At 42.1% G+C, this 18232-nt stretch overlaps 2 protein-coding genes across 7 annotated transcripts; one reads left to right on the top strand and one right to left on the bottom strand.

Moving 5' to 3' along the window:
* Positions 1-1079: 1079 nt before the first annotated feature.
* ybx1 (Y box binding protein 1) lies at positions 1080-5469 on the top strand. 4 transcript variants are annotated; one of them, XM_017417735.3, is made up of 8 exons: positions 1080-1353; positions 2979-3042; positions 3300-3333; positions 3423-3512; positions 3624-3965; positions 4305-4402; positions 4743-5029; positions 5115-5469. In XM_017417735.3, exons 1-7 carry the CDS (start codon positions 1248-1250, stop codon positions 4981-4983), a joined length of 975 nt encoding a protein of 324 aa, XP_017273224.1. In that variant the 5' UTR covers positions 1080-1247; the 3' UTR covers positions 4984-5029; positions 5115-5469. The 4 variants fall into 4 exon arrangements, with proteins under 4 accessions (XP_017273224.1, XP_017273226.1, XP_017273225.1 ...); XM_017417737.3 differs by having other exon boundaries at positions 1081-1353; positions 3624-3902; XM_017417736.3 differs by having other exon boundaries at positions 1081-1353; positions 4305-4390.
* On the bottom strand, positions 5269-16995 carry arhgef16 (Rho guanine nucleotide exchange factor (GEF) 16). 3 transcript variants are annotated; one of them, XM_017417731.3, is made up of 15 exons: positions 16838-16995; positions 15573-16210; positions 15130-15175; positions 14218-14381; positions 13943-13999; positions 12284-12444; positions 10089-10241; positions 9870-9999; positions 8851-8925; positions 8653-8745; positions 8365-8516; positions 7043-7225; positions 6735-6802; positions 6155-6256; positions 5269-6025 (listed from the first exon to the last, which is right to left on the bottom strand). In XM_017417731.3, the coding sequence occupies exons 2-15, from the start codon at positions 16140-16142 to the stop codon at positions 5886-5888; spliced, it is 2094 nt and encodes a 697-aa protein (XP_017273220.1). In that variant the 5' UTR covers positions 16143-16210; positions 16838-16995; the 3' UTR covers positions 5269-5885. The 3 variants fall into 3 exon arrangements, with proteins under 3 accessions (XP_017273220.1, XP_017273222.1, XP_017273221.1); XM_017417733.3 differs by having other exon boundaries at positions 15573-16191; positions 16838-16988; XM_017417732.3 differs by lacking the exon at positions 16838-16995 and adding an exon at positions 16652-16799.
* Between the last annotated feature and the right edge of the window lie 1237 nt (positions 16996-18232).

Below are 18232 nucleotides of genomic sequence, written 5' to 3'. Positions count from 1 at the left end.
GGAAAACATGCAGTTATGTCAAGTTGTACTCTAAAGAGGTGCCGGGATTAATGTCCACCTTAACCACGGAGCAAATTAGGCCACACTCCAGTTCCAAGCAATCCTCTGCTGAACTTATGGCAACCCCTTCTATCCCAGCCATCTTTTTTTTTCTTCTACAAATCCGAGCCTCCAACTCCCCTTACCCCATCGCCTTGAACATCATTCTTTTGGCATAAAGGAATCCTTTCAGATGGAAACTCTCTTCTTGTGGAGGCAGGAAGAAAGTTGTTCTTTTTTTTGAAAGAGCTCTCTCTTTGGGGGGGAGGCTTTCCGGAGCTTATTCTTGTGTGTGTGTGTGTGTGTGTGTGTGTGTGTAGGGGAGCTTGGCCATTAACAGCATGCACTTCACATGTCGGTGGAGCATTAACATGACAATGTTTGGGGAAGGATTTTGCTGTTGCTGCCAGCATTGATGGGGTGCTTGTAAGCTAGAGAATAATTCCTATGCATTTTTCCTTCTTATAGTTAACTTTTGTTTGTATCTCAAATAAGTTCCACTGCCACCTTATGTACATTGGGATAATAAAGTTTATGCAGTGTGTATTTGTAGTGATTTAAATTCAAGCAAAAGGGGGCCACCTAGAACAGATATGAGACAACATAAAATAAATTACAAATTCAACTTTAATGTCATGTCTCAATGAATCAGTGCTGCTGTTTCTTAGCAGCAAAACAGCTGCACCCTTGTGTTGCATTAAAATTAGATTTGGTTTTATGTAAAGATCTCATGATGGTAATACATTTGTTTTAGATTAAAGCTAGCTCTTAATATTTATCCAAAAGTATTCTAACTGGTGAACACCTTTCCAGAAGTGTTTCACAGCAGATATCTGTCAGAATCCTCTGGCTTTACCATCACTAGCAGTAGGCGGTGAGAACAGACAGGTATAATCTTGACCAATTATTTTATCAAACGCTTTGTTTCGACGTGACCGACAGAGGTGTTGGCCAATCGAAAGGCGCGATGCTGACAGTTGGGCGCTCCAGCCAATGAGAAGACGAGCTGGGCGGGCCTTCGACCGGGAACATTCCCCGGCTCAGTTACTTGTTCTGCCCAGTTCGATCGGCAACGGGAGCGGAGAGAGGAAAGCTGAGAGCCCGAAGGCAGTAGCCCCCACCACCGCCGGCCCAGGTTACCATCTAGCACCGGGAAAAATATCAAGAGAGCCGCCGCCGGCTGAAGCCAATACCAACGAGGAGTAACCATGAGCAGCGAGGCCGAGACGCAACAACCTCCACAGCCTGCTGCGGATGCGGAGAGCCCATCCAGCCCGGCAGCCGCAGCTTCCGCGGGGGATAAGAAGGTCATCGGTGAGACCGCCGGAGCTAGTTCTGGGAGCCAGATAATAATGGAGCTTCTGTCACAGCAGGCGAATTACCGTTGGATGCAACGTTATGACACAGCCGGCAGTTCGTTCAGCTTTAGCGTTTATAAAACTGGAAAAAAATGTCATTTCAAGTAAACACAATCCTCCACATTTGCGCGCATAATACCATTTTTAGTCGATGTTTGTGATATCAGAATAAATAAGGCTGTATTTAGACATAAAAAAAAATCCGCCGTGTCAAATTTATTTGCTTGTCAGTTGTTAAACGTTAATGCCCGTTGGTGGAGAGAGAGTTATTTTTTACTCCTATAATCAGTCACGTTTTGTTAGTTTAATGTTTTCGCCCCTTAGTTGTAGAGGATTATGAATAATAGAGGTGTTTGTGGATTTTAGTTTGATTATCTCCCCTGCTCATCGGCCTCTTCGTGTCAAATAACCCGCTTGGAGAGACGCGTGTAATTCAGCCGGCCGTCACACACACACCGTCCCATGAAGTCGGTTTTTTTTCGGCCGTTTTATCGGGACCGGCCTGTTAGGATTCACATGTCGGACACGTTACTTGGTTAACTCCGGGGTCCTGTGGGGGAGTTTAACAGTCACAGATGATCGTTTGGCAAGTTCCAACACGATGCTGTTTTCACTGGACCCGTAACAGGCTACGATTGTTAGCTGCTCAGCCATCCCTTTGTTCGCACGAAGGAGCCCTATCCCACGTCAGACCACTTTTGTCCGAAATGAGTCGAAACGCGAACGCGCTTCCGGTCCGGCTGGACAAAACTACCCGCGGCGAGCGCCGATCGTGACACGATCCGGTGGTTTTGGTCGAATTTCGGAGCCGTCGGCGTGGCCTGTGCGCCTGACGCTGTACCGTCTGCAGCTAGCGAAGCTACATTAGCCTAGCCACCGAAGTGTGGCTATTTACATGGTTTAAGAGGCCGTCCAAAATGTCCGCCGCGTGATTCCACTAATTTATTTCGCCGTTTTGGCTGCCTGCTCGCCGGAGACCAATGCGGCAACGACACATAGTCGTTACACCGTGTCATAAAATACGGTCTTGTTAATGCTGTTTACTGTTTTGTGCTAGTTTGTGTTTGCTGGCTCTACTCCAACCACATGGTTCGAGCCGTCTTAGCTGCGCAGCCATGCTAGCTAGCCACCAGCCTGCTAACCGTATCCGGATGCGACTCTACCACGTGTGAACGCTCGGATCCGAAGCTGCGCGTCCTAAAATGGAGCAGTAGGTCTGTGAGTGTACAAGCAATAAGTGAACGCAGTGTACCTTCTTACTCAGTTTCTTTAAAAAATTTCATGAGTCGACTTGGGGTCGTGTTTGGGATCAGGTTGAATACTTCTATTAGAACTTGGTGTGTTTTATTCTGGCTCCCACTGAGAGCAGCTGGCGCTAGGATGTCCAGAGCATCAGGATCTATTATAAGAATGACAGTTGGGAGTTATATTTAACTTCAGCATATTATGTGGGGCCTTTGTTACTTTAATATCATATATTTTTACATCTCTTTCCTGCTTGTAATCATGACACCTGGTTAAAGTCTTTTCAGTTAAATACTAACCTGTTTATTAACTATTTTTACCTGATTCTCGTTGCAGCAACAAAGGTTCTGGGTACAGTGAAATGGTTCAACGTCAGGAATGGATATGGTTTTATCAACAGGTGAGTGCCGCTCCATCCCTGCTTCTGAAGGATTCCTGATAGAACGTGTGTGAGGGACAGGACCGTCTCAATCCTATTAGTTATGCTTTACTTACAGGGCTGAGCAGATTAATTTTTCTGCTTGTCCCCCATACTGTTGCCACCCCACAGATCTTAATTAATTAATCCTGGCTGGCTTAGTTTAAGTCTGCCTGCAAAGACATTATTGCAGCGTGGCTCAGCAGGGTACCACTAACAGATTCTGTTCTTCTGTTTAGGAATGATACCAAGGAGGACGTTTTTGTACACCAGGTGAGTTGTTGCTTGTGTGATTATTACTGTTGTTATTATTTATGATATATTAAAAAAATAAGTCACATTAAAACTGTTCCTAATTTCAGACGGCCATAAAAAAGAACAACCCAAGGAAATATCTTCGCAGTGTTGGAGATGGAGAAACTGTGGAGTTTGATGTAGTTGAAGGAGAGAAGGTAAACATGTCTTCGATTTGTTGTCAACCATTGTTGCAGTTTCTGAAGAAAATATTCGCTGTGTTACCCTCTGCTGTGAAGAGTTCGAGCAAATGTGTTCCTTGTGCGCAGGGAGCAGAGGCAGCAAATGTCACTGGCCCAGGAGGCGTCGCAGTCCAGGGAAGTAAGTACGCTGCTGACAGGAACCGTTACAGGCGCTACCCACGAAGGAGGGGCCCTCCCCGTGGCGGAGACTATCAAGAGAACTACCAGAGTGACGAGGGTGAGCCTGGCAGCGGAGGACGTGACAAAAGCAGCAGAGAGGGGGGAGAGAACGCCCCTGAAGGAGACTCGCAGCCCCAGCAGCGCAGACCAGCTTACCCTGGCAGACGGCGCTACCCGCCATACTTTGTACGTAGACGCTACGGCCGCCGGCCCCCGTACACCAACGCACCACGCGGAGAGATGACTGAGGTACGCCGTCACAGGGCTACTATCCTGAAACAGGCACCCAGTTGTTCCGTATCAAAGTTGGAACTTTCCATTCTGTTAATTTCAACACTCAACCCTCTCCTCTCTTAACACTCACGTGGTTGTGCTCAACTAATCTTGGTGTATCGGGGGTCTTAGAAATATCCCTAAATAGGTCCCTTATCTCAGTTGAAATACTCAAAAAAAAAAAAAAAAAATCTACCAGGCCAAAAAAAACAAACAAATTTTTATCCTGGCTTAGCATTAAAATGTCAAGTTTGTTTGTCTGTCTGTCTGTCTCTGGGACAGCTGTCAGTCCTTGTTTAATGAACTTGTTTTCAGGGAGGTGAAGGTGATGAGAACCAAGGTGGTCCAGACCAGGGAAACAAACCAGTGAGGCAGAACTACTACAGAGGCTTCCGACCAAGGTTCAGACCAAGGTTTGCATGTTGGCTTTAGTGATAAAGTGCAGCAGTGATGAGGAAAACTAAAACTCGGACCTATTGGAATACGAATGACTCAATCACCTGAAATTGGCCTTTAACCAAACTTTTAAATCGGCAATAAACGCCACATATTTGACCAGAAAAGCTCCATTTCCGACCTCAAATAATTGCTGCACTTCCAGTTTTTGCTAACATCATTCCTTTGTTTTTTATTCTTTCCCTGTCGTCTTAAATGCATGGCTTTATTCACTTTTACGAAGCCTTTTGCACATTTTCTGTTCTTCATCATTAATTATCCACTCATAGAGCTTTCTTTTTGCTTCGTTCGTTGTAGAGGTCCACCCCGTCCCAGACCGGTGCGAGACGGCGAGGAGGACAAGGAAAATCAGGGCGGCGACGGTGGTCAGAACCAACAGCCCCGTCAACGCCGCTACCGCCGTAACTACAACTACCGCCGCAGACGCACACAGTCTGGTGGCAAAACAGGCCCGGAGAACAAAGAGGCCAAGACAGGAGGTGACCCATCTGCAGAGAAAACGTCCGCTCCCGAGGCCCAGCAGGGTGGGGCTGAGTAGGAAACAACCTGCCCGCCGGCACCTACCATCTTTTACCATCGTCCGGGTGAGTTTGTACCCCAATGACTCCTCAGGGTCTGCCTCAGCTCTCACTAGACTTGTGTCCCTTTTTCTTTTCTTCCTTTTTACAGTTTTTGTTTTGTCAACAAGAAGAAGAAACATCAAACAAGATCTGAGCAATAAAGATTTGACTTTAAGATCGTCACAAGCTTGCACCACGCATTCGACCAGATTACCACTGATTGCCTGCAGAATCTATGCAGACTTGTGTTTTTGTTCCCATTATTTTTATGTGACAGCTACAAAACATTTTGGGGAAACAACAAATGTTTTTCTAAATCTGTCCTAAGTTTTTACACCAAATGGTTTTTAAAGATAAAAATGAAATTTGATATCTGGTCAGTTTGACATTTTTAAATAACTTTTTATGTATTCAAACATTTTAACAAAATGCAAGCTCAAATAAAACTCCAGAAACCAGGAAAAGTGTGTCAGTAGTGTTTTTTTTTTTTATTATTATTTTTCCTCAAATATACAGGCTGTCAGGAGTGACAGATTCTGGATTTTAAAATCAACAACTCTTTAATTTCATATTTTAAACAAGGACTTAAGTTGTTTTACAGACTACATTTAAAATGAATAATTCTTCTGTACTTTTCTTAAAAAAATTACACCAGCCTACTCTTTGACACCGTGCCTTTTATGTAACTAATATTTAGCATTAGATCCTCAGTTCGGCGAAGGCCTCTTAGGTTTTTCCAACACTAAGAAACATTAATGGACGCCTGGGGCTCAGTATAATTCCTCCGCAGTGCACTCAACAAACCGAAGAACGTTTCAACAGTTGATAAGGAAATGTTTATTTTGTCCATCTTGGGGAAATCCCGACGGCTTACGGTCATTCAAACGTTTGTCTCTTTGCGCAAACGCTTCATTCGCTGTACGTTATTTTCCATGGCGGTGGGGTCTGTGATCTCCGTGGCGCAGTCGGCAGGAAACCAGCCTCTCTCTCCATCCCGCATTCTCTCGCCGAAGCACCACTCTGCCAGGAGCAAAAAGTTGAAATTAGTCCATGCAAACGCCTGGATATTTAAAAAAAAACAAACACGGAAGGCGGTGCACAGAATGAGCTCAACGTCATGAAAAAGATAAAAAGAAATCAGCACGCCACCTTCCTCCTTCTGCAGGACGATAACCAGCTCAGCCTGTCGCAGACTGAGTTCATCGAGGCCTTTCGGCATGTACGCTTTGGTGGCCTCGTACTGCGGCATACCTGAAACACATTCCCACAATGCTGAACATCGTTCAGGGATTGTATGAAGAATGTAGAACAATAGTTGTGCAGAATGCAATCATGTGACACTACTGAAAGAATTCATCACATTTCATAAGGTAGACATGTATCAGACATGCTTTAATTAATAAAAAAAGTACATTTCAGACCTGTATTAGGATATGCTGTACTGTATGTTTTAAATAATTTGTTTCTTTTGGAGTTAAAAAGGACTGTTTGTTGCTTTAACACATCTTTATAAAAGACTCATTAGTCCACACTGAAGCTGTAGTGAAAGCAGTATTTACACAGGGAAACTGGTAACATGCTGCGTTACTAATCTGTTGAAGGTCTTAATGATAGATTTTCTGCATGTGGAAGAACAACATTCACAATAAAACTTTACATGAACTCCTTGGGACGTGTGTCACCACTTGAACTTGAAAGTTATCTTCTAGCAGCTAAGTAATACTCTTACTGTCTTTGCAGATGAAGCCAGACTCTCTGTGCTGTGTAAGTGCAATTATCCACCGTGCCCGGTCCACTCTGGGCAAAAGAGAAGTAGAAATAACCATGAAGCCTGTTCTGAAAGGGCTGGTAACATTGTCAAACTGCAGTGTTATGATTTTGACACCAGAGGGAGCCAAAGACAAAAACATTCCATTGGGTTCCAGGATGTGCAAGTGACTTTTATAAATCAGACCAGGACATGTTTTTCTCGTCTCATTTTAGGGATATTAATTGAACTTGTTCTGCCCAATAGCTACGAGCTGAGGGCATCAGTACCTGGACTCCGCCACCAGGGAGATTTGCTCCAGTTTCCCCTCGCTGTTCTTCTTCATCCGCAGTCGAAAGGAAAAGTAGCAGGAGTTTTTTGTAGGTGAAGATATCCGTCCTTCCACGTCCTCTATTAACTCGACCTCAACGTTTTGTAGCATGGCATAGTCCAGCACCACAAAGCTCTCCTCACTGGACAAACAAAATGGCGTTTAGCATGTTCGTTAGGCGCGGCATGCGGGGGCAATCAGATACATAATGTGATTTCAAAAAGACCAACATTTCCATGTCAGGGCCCAATGTTAACTTTGCAATCATTAAAATGACTGCAGTGTTGTGGGCAATTCCTTCCTCTGAGCTGACATTGTTTGGTTTCTCCTTAATTCAAAACAGACAGCCATAGTGAGTCGAGCTGACTGGCTGAATGTAAGATTGAAGAATCCCAAGTATGCACGCAGCACAGCCATCCTCTCCCCTTTCCTCTGTCCCTTTTCCCTGCTCTCTGCTCGTATTCCTTGAGAGCAGCTGGGTGTATTTAGTGTCCACAGGTCACCGTGAAACAACCACAACATTAATGAAGGCGTCAACAATTCCCTGCAGTTTGTAACCTTTAGCAGGCCCCCCGACAGCAGATGTTTAAGATTGTGAAATGTGCACATTTTGAATCCACAATGCTCTGACTCAGGAGCTTATTTATTTATTTAGTTTGTGGATAATCTGGAAATCTGTATGGTTTGTGCAACCAAAGGACTTCTACATACTTTGTGCTCGTTTAACAATTAAACCACATCAAAACGTTTGACTCGAGTTAGAATCGGCTGCTAAGACTTAACATTTGTGACTTTTATATTTTTTGAATTATTTACCATTATTTACAAAACAAATTTCTATAGAAATCTGATAACTGCTTCAGCATACTTGCTCTGTTTTTGTATTTTTTATGCTCCTCTAAGGATTTAGCTATTGTCCTGCTAATTTAAGCTTTTAGCTTTGGTTTTACTACTTTTAAAATTTACCTCTGGTTTTGCTGAATTTAGCTTTTAGCTACTATTTTGCTGATTTTAGCTCTAACAATTCAATTATTTTATTTTTCAACAAATTTTCTCAGTCATTCAGCACCTTGCATTCACGCTGCCTTTTATCAGAAAATGTAATTTCTTCAGTATTCTTTAGTATTATTTTGTTGATGATGATCGTTTATAAGGACATCCTGAAGACAGTTTCCACAAACTGTAGGAAATTCCTCAGATTAAATCATTGTAGAACTATATTTTAAAAGTTCATCCAGATCATGTTGGTGATTAGCTTTGTGAAGCCTGTGTTCCACTCACGTCTTCTTCTTGGTGACGATGAGCACATCATTAAAGAGAAACAGGTAGTAGCTCCTGTTGCTGAAAGCTCTCCATATGCTGAGCTCTTCGGAGGAGATGGCGAGCTCACCACGCTTCTTCAGCCACCGTGACGATGAAATCAGCGGAAAAGGCTGCAAGGAAACAAAGTTGGCGAAGACAACTGAGACGCCTTCTTCTGCACTGATCCGGTTTATTACCAACTATGGAAAGATCAGTCAATATGTTTCCCTGTGAACGTACATCTCTGCAGGAACACTCCAGTCCTACCTTTATTTTTCCAAAATCCATTTGTTTCTGGATTGTGTACATCTGCTCTGTCCTCTCCATCCGCCTCGCGCCATCATTGCAGCTTGTGACCAACTGTTGGGACGATAATACCAGCGACAACAGTCATTAGAATTACAGCAAAAACGGACGCAGCAAACTACAGAGGGTTTTCTGTGCATCTGCCATCAACATTTATACCTTGCTCATGGCGCTCAGCGCCCAAACAGCAGAAAAGTACTCGGCTGACTGCGCTTGAGTTTTCTGGCAGATCGTCTGCAGTAAAACACATAAATTAAAGTGAATTAATACACACTTTGACTAGACGTGTATACACACACATACAACAGTGGCATGCAAAGTCTGGAGGTCCTTTTAAAAGCTTTCATCTCTTGAGTGAACAGAATAATGGCTGCTCACTGGAGTTGGAGGGAAATAAGGAAAACACTTTCCTTAGCTCCGGCACTCCACTAAATTTAACCTCAGGAAAATTCCGCTTTTAAGGTTTATGGCCTAAAAGCTAAATGGACAGTGATATGCACATTTCAAAGCTTTATAAATACTTAATGGCTTGCTAATGATTCCTCAAACCTCATCAGAACGAGCAGCAGCAGCGGTCTGCTCCTGCAAGCGGTTACCTAGCATTTATTAAAATTATAACACAAAACGAGGCAATGCAGAAGAGAAACTATGAAAAGAGAACAAATGTGTCCTCACTTCATATTATGAACTAATAGCAAAAATGGTCAAGCTGAGGTCTAAAGGGCCAAATAAATAGTATAAATAGTATAACATATTACATTATAGTTACAATGTAATATCTTGGCTGTAATGATCACATCTCTGTTCAACTTGTTTACTTAGTGGTTTTTCTTTTTTTGGGAGGATAATTAAAGGTTGAAAAATATAGAAACAAAAAGTTAACATGCCTGACTTATTAAGAATATAAGTTTTTTTTTGGAAATTATGACAGGTATTGAAAATGATCTCAGTTTGCAAATCACAGCTGCAGAAATTATGACTGCGGGGAGCCAAAACTTTTGAATGCCACCGGTTATGACCCTACAAGAACATCATCAGATGGCTTTAGATGTTTATGGATAAATAATTGTCATTACATGCATATTTAGTTGTTGGTTTTGCTCCAACAGCTAAAAAAAAGCACGTTTAGTTTAGCTTGAAAGGCTGTTCGTGTAATAAAGAAAGGGTTTCAAACTGACATCCAGCAGCAGTGGGAGTCTGGTCACTCTCTGCATGGGCAGGATGAGGAAGGACAGCATGGGGAGGCCTCCACATTCACTGCTCAACTCAATTTGCTTCAGAGTCTCTTTGAATGCAACGTTGCTGTTCCTAGGAGACACAAAAAGAGAGAAAAGCTCAGCTCATCCCGTCGTATCGCGCCGCTGGAGGAACTTGTTGCCGTTTGTTCTGCCTCTCACAGCAGCTTCTGGAGCGTCCTCTGCTGAAAGGTCTCGTTGGAGCAGTAGACGATGTAGGGGTCGAAACTGTGCGCAGCGTGGTATTGAACAATGTCGCTGATGTCCCGGATAAACAAGTGATCGTTGTGACGTTGTTCCAGGTCCTGAAAAAACCTGCGAATCAAGCAAGAGTGGGAGTTTAATAACGAGGTGAAAGGACTGTGGGTTTTTTTTTCCTCCTCCCACAGGCTGAATACAAGAGCAGAACACACGCACAGCATGTTCAGTCTGAACGGGGCGATGACTTCTGTGTTCAAACCTCAGGTTTTTAGTGGACGCTTACACAAATTACTGTTTGCATATTTTCATTTTAAATTTCAGAGAAAGGTAGAAGAATCTAATATCATCCAGAAACTTCCCAACAAACACTCACATGAATGTTAGATTTCTGTTCCAGTGTGTTTGCATAAGACATGAGTCATGTTTCTCATCGAATATTTTCACAGCTGTTGTGTCATTAGAATTAATCATTTTTGAGCCTTTATAACTGCATTCTATTGTCACCGAAGACAACCAACAGTCCTAAACATTATAGAAATACAACATTTCCGAACCGTTTCACTTTCACTGAAAGATACGCACAAGTCCTTCTGCAAAAACAAAACTTTCTATTTTTATCCGATTCGACGAAATAAACAATCAACTCTTGGCCTTTCCAACGAAAATGTGTAAAATGACACCAATAGAAGCCACCCCGCCCAGGAACCAGGCGACTTGACACAGACAGAAACTGTAAGCCAGTCTTTTGTCACTGAAAACCCCTAATATAGCGTGTCCTCTGGTTTCACAAATCCTGTTTTGCAGGCTAGTGATTAAAAGAGAGAAAAGGCACTTCTTCTCTCGCTGCAAAAAAAACATTTTCTATCTTTATTCAGAACGAAGCAGAAAGTGACAAACAAAGGGTGCCCTCGTGAACATTATCATCATAAAGCCCAGGAATACCGAGACGAGCAGCAAGGCAGCAGAACCAGTTTGGAGAGCATGTCTTAACTTGTAAATGAAGCTTATAGGCTACTGAAAACACGCTGAGGGCAAATACTTCGCCTTAAACTTCAAATCAACCCTTTTTCCCACCCAAGACCACATCTCAGGTGGGAAGCAAACATAGAAAGCATCCAGCGTGAAGCTCTAGTTTCAATGGGCAGAGCACATTACATAATCATATTGTCTTTTAGTCTAATTCGCTCTCTCTGACAGCATCATGAAATCCCCGCTGAACATCTCAAACCAACTGGTCTTTCAACTGATTCCTCCATGATCAACAAGAGTAAACACATGAGTAAGAACAAAAAAAAACCTGTAACAAAGTGCTGTACATTCTGTACAATACTGGGGAAAAAAAAGCTAATTACACCAATATCTTAATACAAACCCAATTCTAAAAAAGCTGTGATGTTGTGTAAAATGTACATTAAAACAAAATGTCACAATTTGTCATATTCAGTTTATAAATGCATGATTATCATTCACCCATGAATCTATAACATAAGGAAAAAGGTGTCAGAGTAAAATTTTTGCAACAAGAAATTATTTCAGATCGAAGGTATTTGAGGCAAAAAAACTAAAACTGATTTAGAGTTTGACTCGAGAAGTGTCTACATCCTGGAGTCATTTCACAAAAACAACATTACAGAATAAACCAGCCAGTCCAGAACCCAGCAGACCATTTTTTCTCGTGCAAATCTCACCCTGGAAGACATCGTCAGAAACCGCAACGCAGGAAGTAAATGCTGCAATGCCCCCGCCGCAACCTCCAGGTGCAGGATGGGACCGCTTCAGGGCTGCCTGAGGCTCGTCACCCCGGGTTGGAGGCTTCACCTGCGATGGTCGAGATCCTCGAAACGCCGAGGAGGGATCAAGCCGCGGACAGCGCCCGGATCCTACTTAGAGTACAGTTTCCAGCCTTCCTCCATGTCTCCAGAGGCTGGCGCACGCTCTAATGACTGTCTCAATGTCTCTAAAATGCTACAGTTTCTTAATTTAAATATATTTACTTTGGTCCATTGTGAATAAAATATGGTTTTATAAAAATTTCTAATATTTTTGTTTTGTTTTTGGGTACATTTTACACAACGTCCCAACGTTTCTGGAACCGAGATAGTACATTTGAACAGGATCTTAAAAAACGAGTACAATAAAAAAATAATTGTTCTGACCGTTGGCTGACGTTGTGAATGACGGCGATGTTAGAGAAAAGGTGGTGATGCTCTGTGGCCGTCATTGTTTTCCTCAGCGCCTCACTGCTTTGGAAGTGACGGACCAGGATGCCAAGGCTGTGTAGGTACGAATGCTCCGAGGTGATGATCTCAAAAATGGCCTGTAAAATAATCACACATGCTTAAACTTCAGCTCTCCTCGTTTCTTCTCTACATTGTTTTTTTAAGAACTTTTTGTAAATTTTCTGATCTGGATGAGGGTTTTAGGCAGCAACGGAGTAGCAGTCATGAGCTAACCTGACAGAATATTACACAGTCGGTGGCCGCAACACATTATAATCCATGTTGGCTGCTGTGAGAGAAATCACATGGTCATAACACGCCTTTGTCAACATTTCCATTTATAGGTGAGGTGGCTGTGACAGGACCAAAGGGCACAAACTGAGCTAAACAACACATAGATATAGTCAGAATTATTCAGCCCAAATCTTCAGTAAAATGCTTCATTTCTATAAGAAGGTAGAAGTGACTGGGTGCTGATTTTTAACAAACGGCTTTAGCACTAAAACTAGATCCATGCAGTGACTGAAAGAGCAAAACAAGCACCTGCTCAGAAGTCTGCAAAAGAATGATTACACAGACAGGGTGGGGCTTCATTAGCTATTGTAAGACGACACTTTGAGGACCTTTGGTATTGACACAACTTTTAACGTTTTGGACCGCTGAGGAGGACACATTGCAAAGAAAAATCCGCCCACAGATAGCGCTCCTCCGTACCGATAGTCTAAACCTGAAATGAATATTTGTTTTACTGTAGGTTTGGGAAAAAAATCCACAACTGGTTTTTCATGTTATACCAAGATTTTCAGTTTCACCTCAGACTTTTCTTAGTTCACTTTTAACAAGTCTCCTGAGGTTGAGTTGAAACTTGTTGGCAGACGATACCAGCAGATGTAAAATAAAAAATCTCCTCAAACACAAACTAACAACTAAAAAAAAAAAAAAAAAAAGGTACCATTTGTCCATTTTCAAACATGAACCCTAAATGTCTTAGGTTTTTAAAACATAAAGATGCTTTTAGTAAATAAGAAATTTCACCTTGTAAAGTTATGAACTTATTTATCCACTTTATCAAAAATCTGCATTACATGTCTAACATCTGGATAATTATACGAGTCGTTAAAGCAACACACTACTTTTCTGGGTGCATATTTAGAGATATATAGATGGATGATGTGTCCAATAATTTTTTACCAGAATCATAAAGATTATATTTCATCTGTTTTACTCAATATTGATTATTTATTACCGAATCTCAGAACTATTTTGCATAAGGTTTTGTTTTATTTTATAATTTTCATATCTTTCCTGTCAATAAATATTTCCGCCTTTTTGTGTAAATAAATTTGATTATGAAAATAATCAAGTCTGGTTATTATTAAGGTAACAATAAAGCTCACTACAGAAAATGACAGCAATACCAAGAGCGTGCTATTGGTTTAGGATAAAGTAAAAAACATTCACAGACGTGTCAACATTTATTCTCACAGTCAAAGAGAAGCAATAAAATTGATCTCAAATGACCCAAATGGGCCCTTGTGGACATGAACTGACGCTTCTAATACAGTCAGATTAAACTCTCCATACGCATGCACCTACCTCCTGTCTCTTTCTCTCCTGCGGTGTGATTGTTTCCAGAATACCTGAGTCTTTCACCTTCACAAGACAAACAAATCAAGAGGTGAACCTCAACATCTTCCTGAACATTTGAAAGCAACAAAATGCTGTTCTGATATCCGGACTTCAAGAAATGGAGTCAACATATTGGCAGCTTTACAGTACATGAAAGTTTCACATGCATGCCTCTGTTTTTAGCAAAAAATAGATCATTTTAGCACCTTAACCTGATTTTAACGTCACATGTGACGGTTTACCTGCGGCAGCTGGCTCCAGGTGAGTTGTGCTTGCCTGTAGTTCTTCACCACGATGCTCTGGTCCTCCACAGGATGTTCCACCACCACAAAGTCATCCAGCGACTCGTCCTGGCTGATGGAATGAAGCCCGCGCTCACGGATCTCCTGATAGAGGCACGGCGTGGCTGGGAAATGCAGCAACATCAACAAAGTTCACTGAATTTTCAAATCGAGACTCTGAGTGAAGCTGTGCTGCAAGTCGAAGAGTTTCGCATGTGCACAAAAGGGAAAATGCTGATTTTCTTATCAAACGTTTCTGTCATATTGAGTTCATAAATGCGTCATTATCGCTCACCCATAAATCTATTACATCTCACATAAGGAAAAAAGGGTCTGAGTAAAGTTTTTTCAACACAGAATTATTTTAGAACAAAGGTATTTAAGGCAACAAACTAAAACTGATTTAGAATTTGACCAATACTTTAAACAGGCGGAAAGTTTTGATTCTCCTTGTGTTAAACATGTTTATAAACTTGTGCATTTCAGAATAAAATAAATCAAAACATCTTTCAGGAACTAAACATTATCAGAGAGCTGCGTGGGTAAGTATCAGGCAGCTCCCTCAGTTTGATTTTAGCCGTACGAAAGGTCACTTTTTCAGCCAGAAAAAAAAAAAATCCTTTCAAATAAGGAAGTGGGAGAAGCTGGAAATATGTCCACCATTCAGGACTCAACAGATGTTTGTCATCCGGGGAACCTTCAGAGTGATCTATTTTCTGTTTAGTTCCCTCTGAGCTCTTCTCTAAGAAATCACATTTTTCCACCCCGGATCAAATCCATCTTGCGTTTCCCCTTCGCACAAGGATTCTGCAAACGACCGATTTCCCAACTACGTGCAGCCAAATTTAGCAAAGCGGGCAGAATGACACATACCATCTTTGAACGATCCACGCTGGTTCCTCTTCCTCCCCAGGGTTTGCTAGAAAGAACACAGCAGCACAGCTCGAGTTTATTCCTGGTGGAGCTCAGTCACACGTCAGCGTTGCCTCATGCTTTCTGTCAGTGTTTGTAGATTTGGTTAAAAATTCCTACCAGAATTTCCCTAATTTTATTCCGAAAGCCTTAAAGCAGTAGTGGAAGCCTGCCATTATCTCTGTGACTAAAGAAGGATTCAACATAGGTCATCAGGAACATTACTGGCTGATTGTGATTGATAAGAAAAGTAAATCTGCAGGGTTTGCTGTTTATTTATTCTTATCATATTTAATCACTTTGGCAGCTGACTGAAGTGTATTGAAAGACAAAATAAAAGCTCTATGAATTAATTCAGTACACTGCTGGAAAACAAGTGCCTCGTACGCGTTTCGTACGTTTACCTTGCGTCCAGGACTGCGAGCCGGGCCGGGACTGCTTGCTTTGTTTTCAGCGACAGGCTTCAGAGTCATGGCGGCCTTTCTTCCTCCCGCCATGGCTTCAATGTCCAGGCTGGTCACCGCCGCTCTGTACGACTTGTTTCTGCGGTTCCTCCGGAAAGCCAAGCCATCTCCGTCGCTGTCATAATCCTCCCACGATACATCTGGCCTGTGGGCTGCGTGATGGCCGTGGTTCTCAGTGCTGGACTTCTCCAGCCCCAGTGGGAACGTCACCACGGTGGTGTGGTGTCGGTTCTTGGGGCGGCTGGCCACCGCTAAGTTCTTAGGAATCAGCTGGCGGGTACCAACCTTCTGTGCTGCAGGACTCCTGGTGCTCAGGACCACCTGCTGAGGCACCTCCGTCTTGTCCACTGTGTCCTCCTTAGCGGGGGATGTTTCAGACTGGGGAGCCGGAGGGCTTTCCGATGGGTAGCCTTCATCGCCTGGCTCGTATATATGGAGTTCTGTGGAGAATTTGGTGTCAAACAGAGGGTCCTGGCTGTCCACGCAGCTCCCCGATTCACTGTTGGACATGGTGTCCTCCTGCTGTGACGTGGGCACAGTCTCCTGAGCTCCTCAGCACCTAAAACGTGGAAAAAATACTGTAAAAGAGAAGGACAAGTTATGTATGAGCTTCAAACTACAGGCAGGAAACGCGTATATTGAACTGGGACATGGGAAAACAGAAATGTTATTTATTTCCCCCTCTGGAGACTCACATCTGGTCCCAGTGCGACCAGGCTCAAAAACCTAAAGTGTACTAAAGCAGCCAGTTGTGTCAGTGCGTTTACTCATGTCAAGGGACTCAACCCATGACTCATCATGGCTTACTCCTACACTGCACTTGCCCACACATAAACAAACAAACAAACAAAACAAAAACACAGAGATCTGCTCCTTTAAATCAGTGCGCCACAGACACTACAGTTTAAGATAAATGCTCGTGACCTCATAATTATGAAGGAAACCAACTCTAAACGTGTTGTTGTGGCCTTCAGATGAAGGTTAAAGCAAACAGCGTGACGTTTTAGCGCTGCACTAACCTTTACAGTCAATAAACCATCAGCTTGGATTCTTCCTTTCTTTTTTCTTTTAAAGTTCAGTCGCAGTATTTAGTTTAATATATCTTTGTCGCCAGTAGTTTGGGAGGGGGAAAAAAAAGATGTCTGCCTCGCATTTATTCCCACGGTTCAAACCTCGGGAGTCCGTTTAAAACGGCGAACGTTTACCTGAGAGAAGGTGTGCCTCAGACAGAACCCGTCCACCTCGCCCGGCTCAGTCCGCTGCGGAGCTGCTTCTGGAGCTGCGGTCAGCTGGACTGCGGCGGTGGCGGCTGTATTCCTCCGCCGCGTCCTCCTCCTCCTCCTCCTCCTCCCACACTCGCTTACTCCTCAGCCTTCTTCTGCCTACGTCAGTACAGGTGAGCGCGAGCGCCAATCAGTCATCGATAAGCGGCCGTTTCAGCTTTAAAAAAAAAAAGCACACAGGAAGCAACTTCGCACAGATAAACGCACAGATATCCATGTTTAACCGCAGCTTCAGGGAGTTTCAGGACTACTTGACGTTAAGCGCTTGAACAAAAATGCACAACTAGACTCGTTTGCAGCTATTTATTTTTAAAACATCAAGCGGGTTATTATTTTTTTCCCCAACTAGAAAACTTAAAAACGTAAGCGGACAACGCTTTTGTCATTTGCCAACCTGTCTAGGAAGGGGTTTTTAAAAAAATATATATTTGATTTGTTTTTTTGTTGTTGACGGTCTCACCTGCAAACGGCTCTTGGTTTCCCTCTGGTGGTCATTATACGACATTACACTCTATACATATTATATATTTTTTTTTACATTTTCCAATTTTAGGTGGGTAATTTTAGTAATTCTTTGAGAATATAAGCTAAATGATTAAACCAATAAAGCAAAATTTTCTGTTTCTTTATAATAAACTTGGTTCACACTACCAACATGGCGTATTCTCTGTCAACATGAAAGATGAATCTCAGACAGATGCCCTAAAAATTCAAGTGCCTTCAGAAATTGTATATGAAGTTTAACATAATTCATCAGAGGATGGATCAGATTTACGGATTATAGATTTTTATTTACACACTGAACTGGTTCATGACTTTATTTTGCTTTTGGGATCAGAATCTAAAAGATTGGGGCATTTCATCAGAGTTATTGTCTTTTGCACTAAGATCTACGCTAAATTAAAACATAGATGTTTAAAAAAAAACAACTTTGATTTTCTTATAATAAGTGTTTTGCATGAACTAGCTTTTAAATGACCCCAGTAGAAAAATAAGAAATTTAGTTCATGTTTAACATTTTAAACTCAACCAGACAGTTTCAAAAATCAAATCTGGTTCAATAATAATGTAGAACTTTACATCAAGCATTATAAATACTTGATAAAATACAAGTACAAAATACATTGAATTACTTCCAAAACATAATTTTTCTTGCTACCCATAATAAAAAATAGGGACACATTTTTATTTAGATTTGTGACAAGTTGCAGAAAATAACATGTTGGGTGTTATCTTTTCAAGTGAAATATCAAATTCATTAACATCATTATGAAACAACTTTAAAATAACAACAAAAAAACTTATTTATTGGATAAG

Source organism: Kryptolebias marmoratus, linkage group LG8, assembly GCF_001649575.2.
Source record: "Kryptolebias marmoratus isolate JLee-2015 linkage group LG8, ASM164957v2, whole genome shotgun sequence".
NCBI lineage: Eukaryota > Metazoa > Chordata > Actinopteri > Cyprinodontiformes > Rivulidae > Kryptolebias > Kryptolebias marmoratus.
Note: the sequence above shows the minus strand (reverse complement) of the source record. Positions and strands in the feature narration are given on the sequence as shown.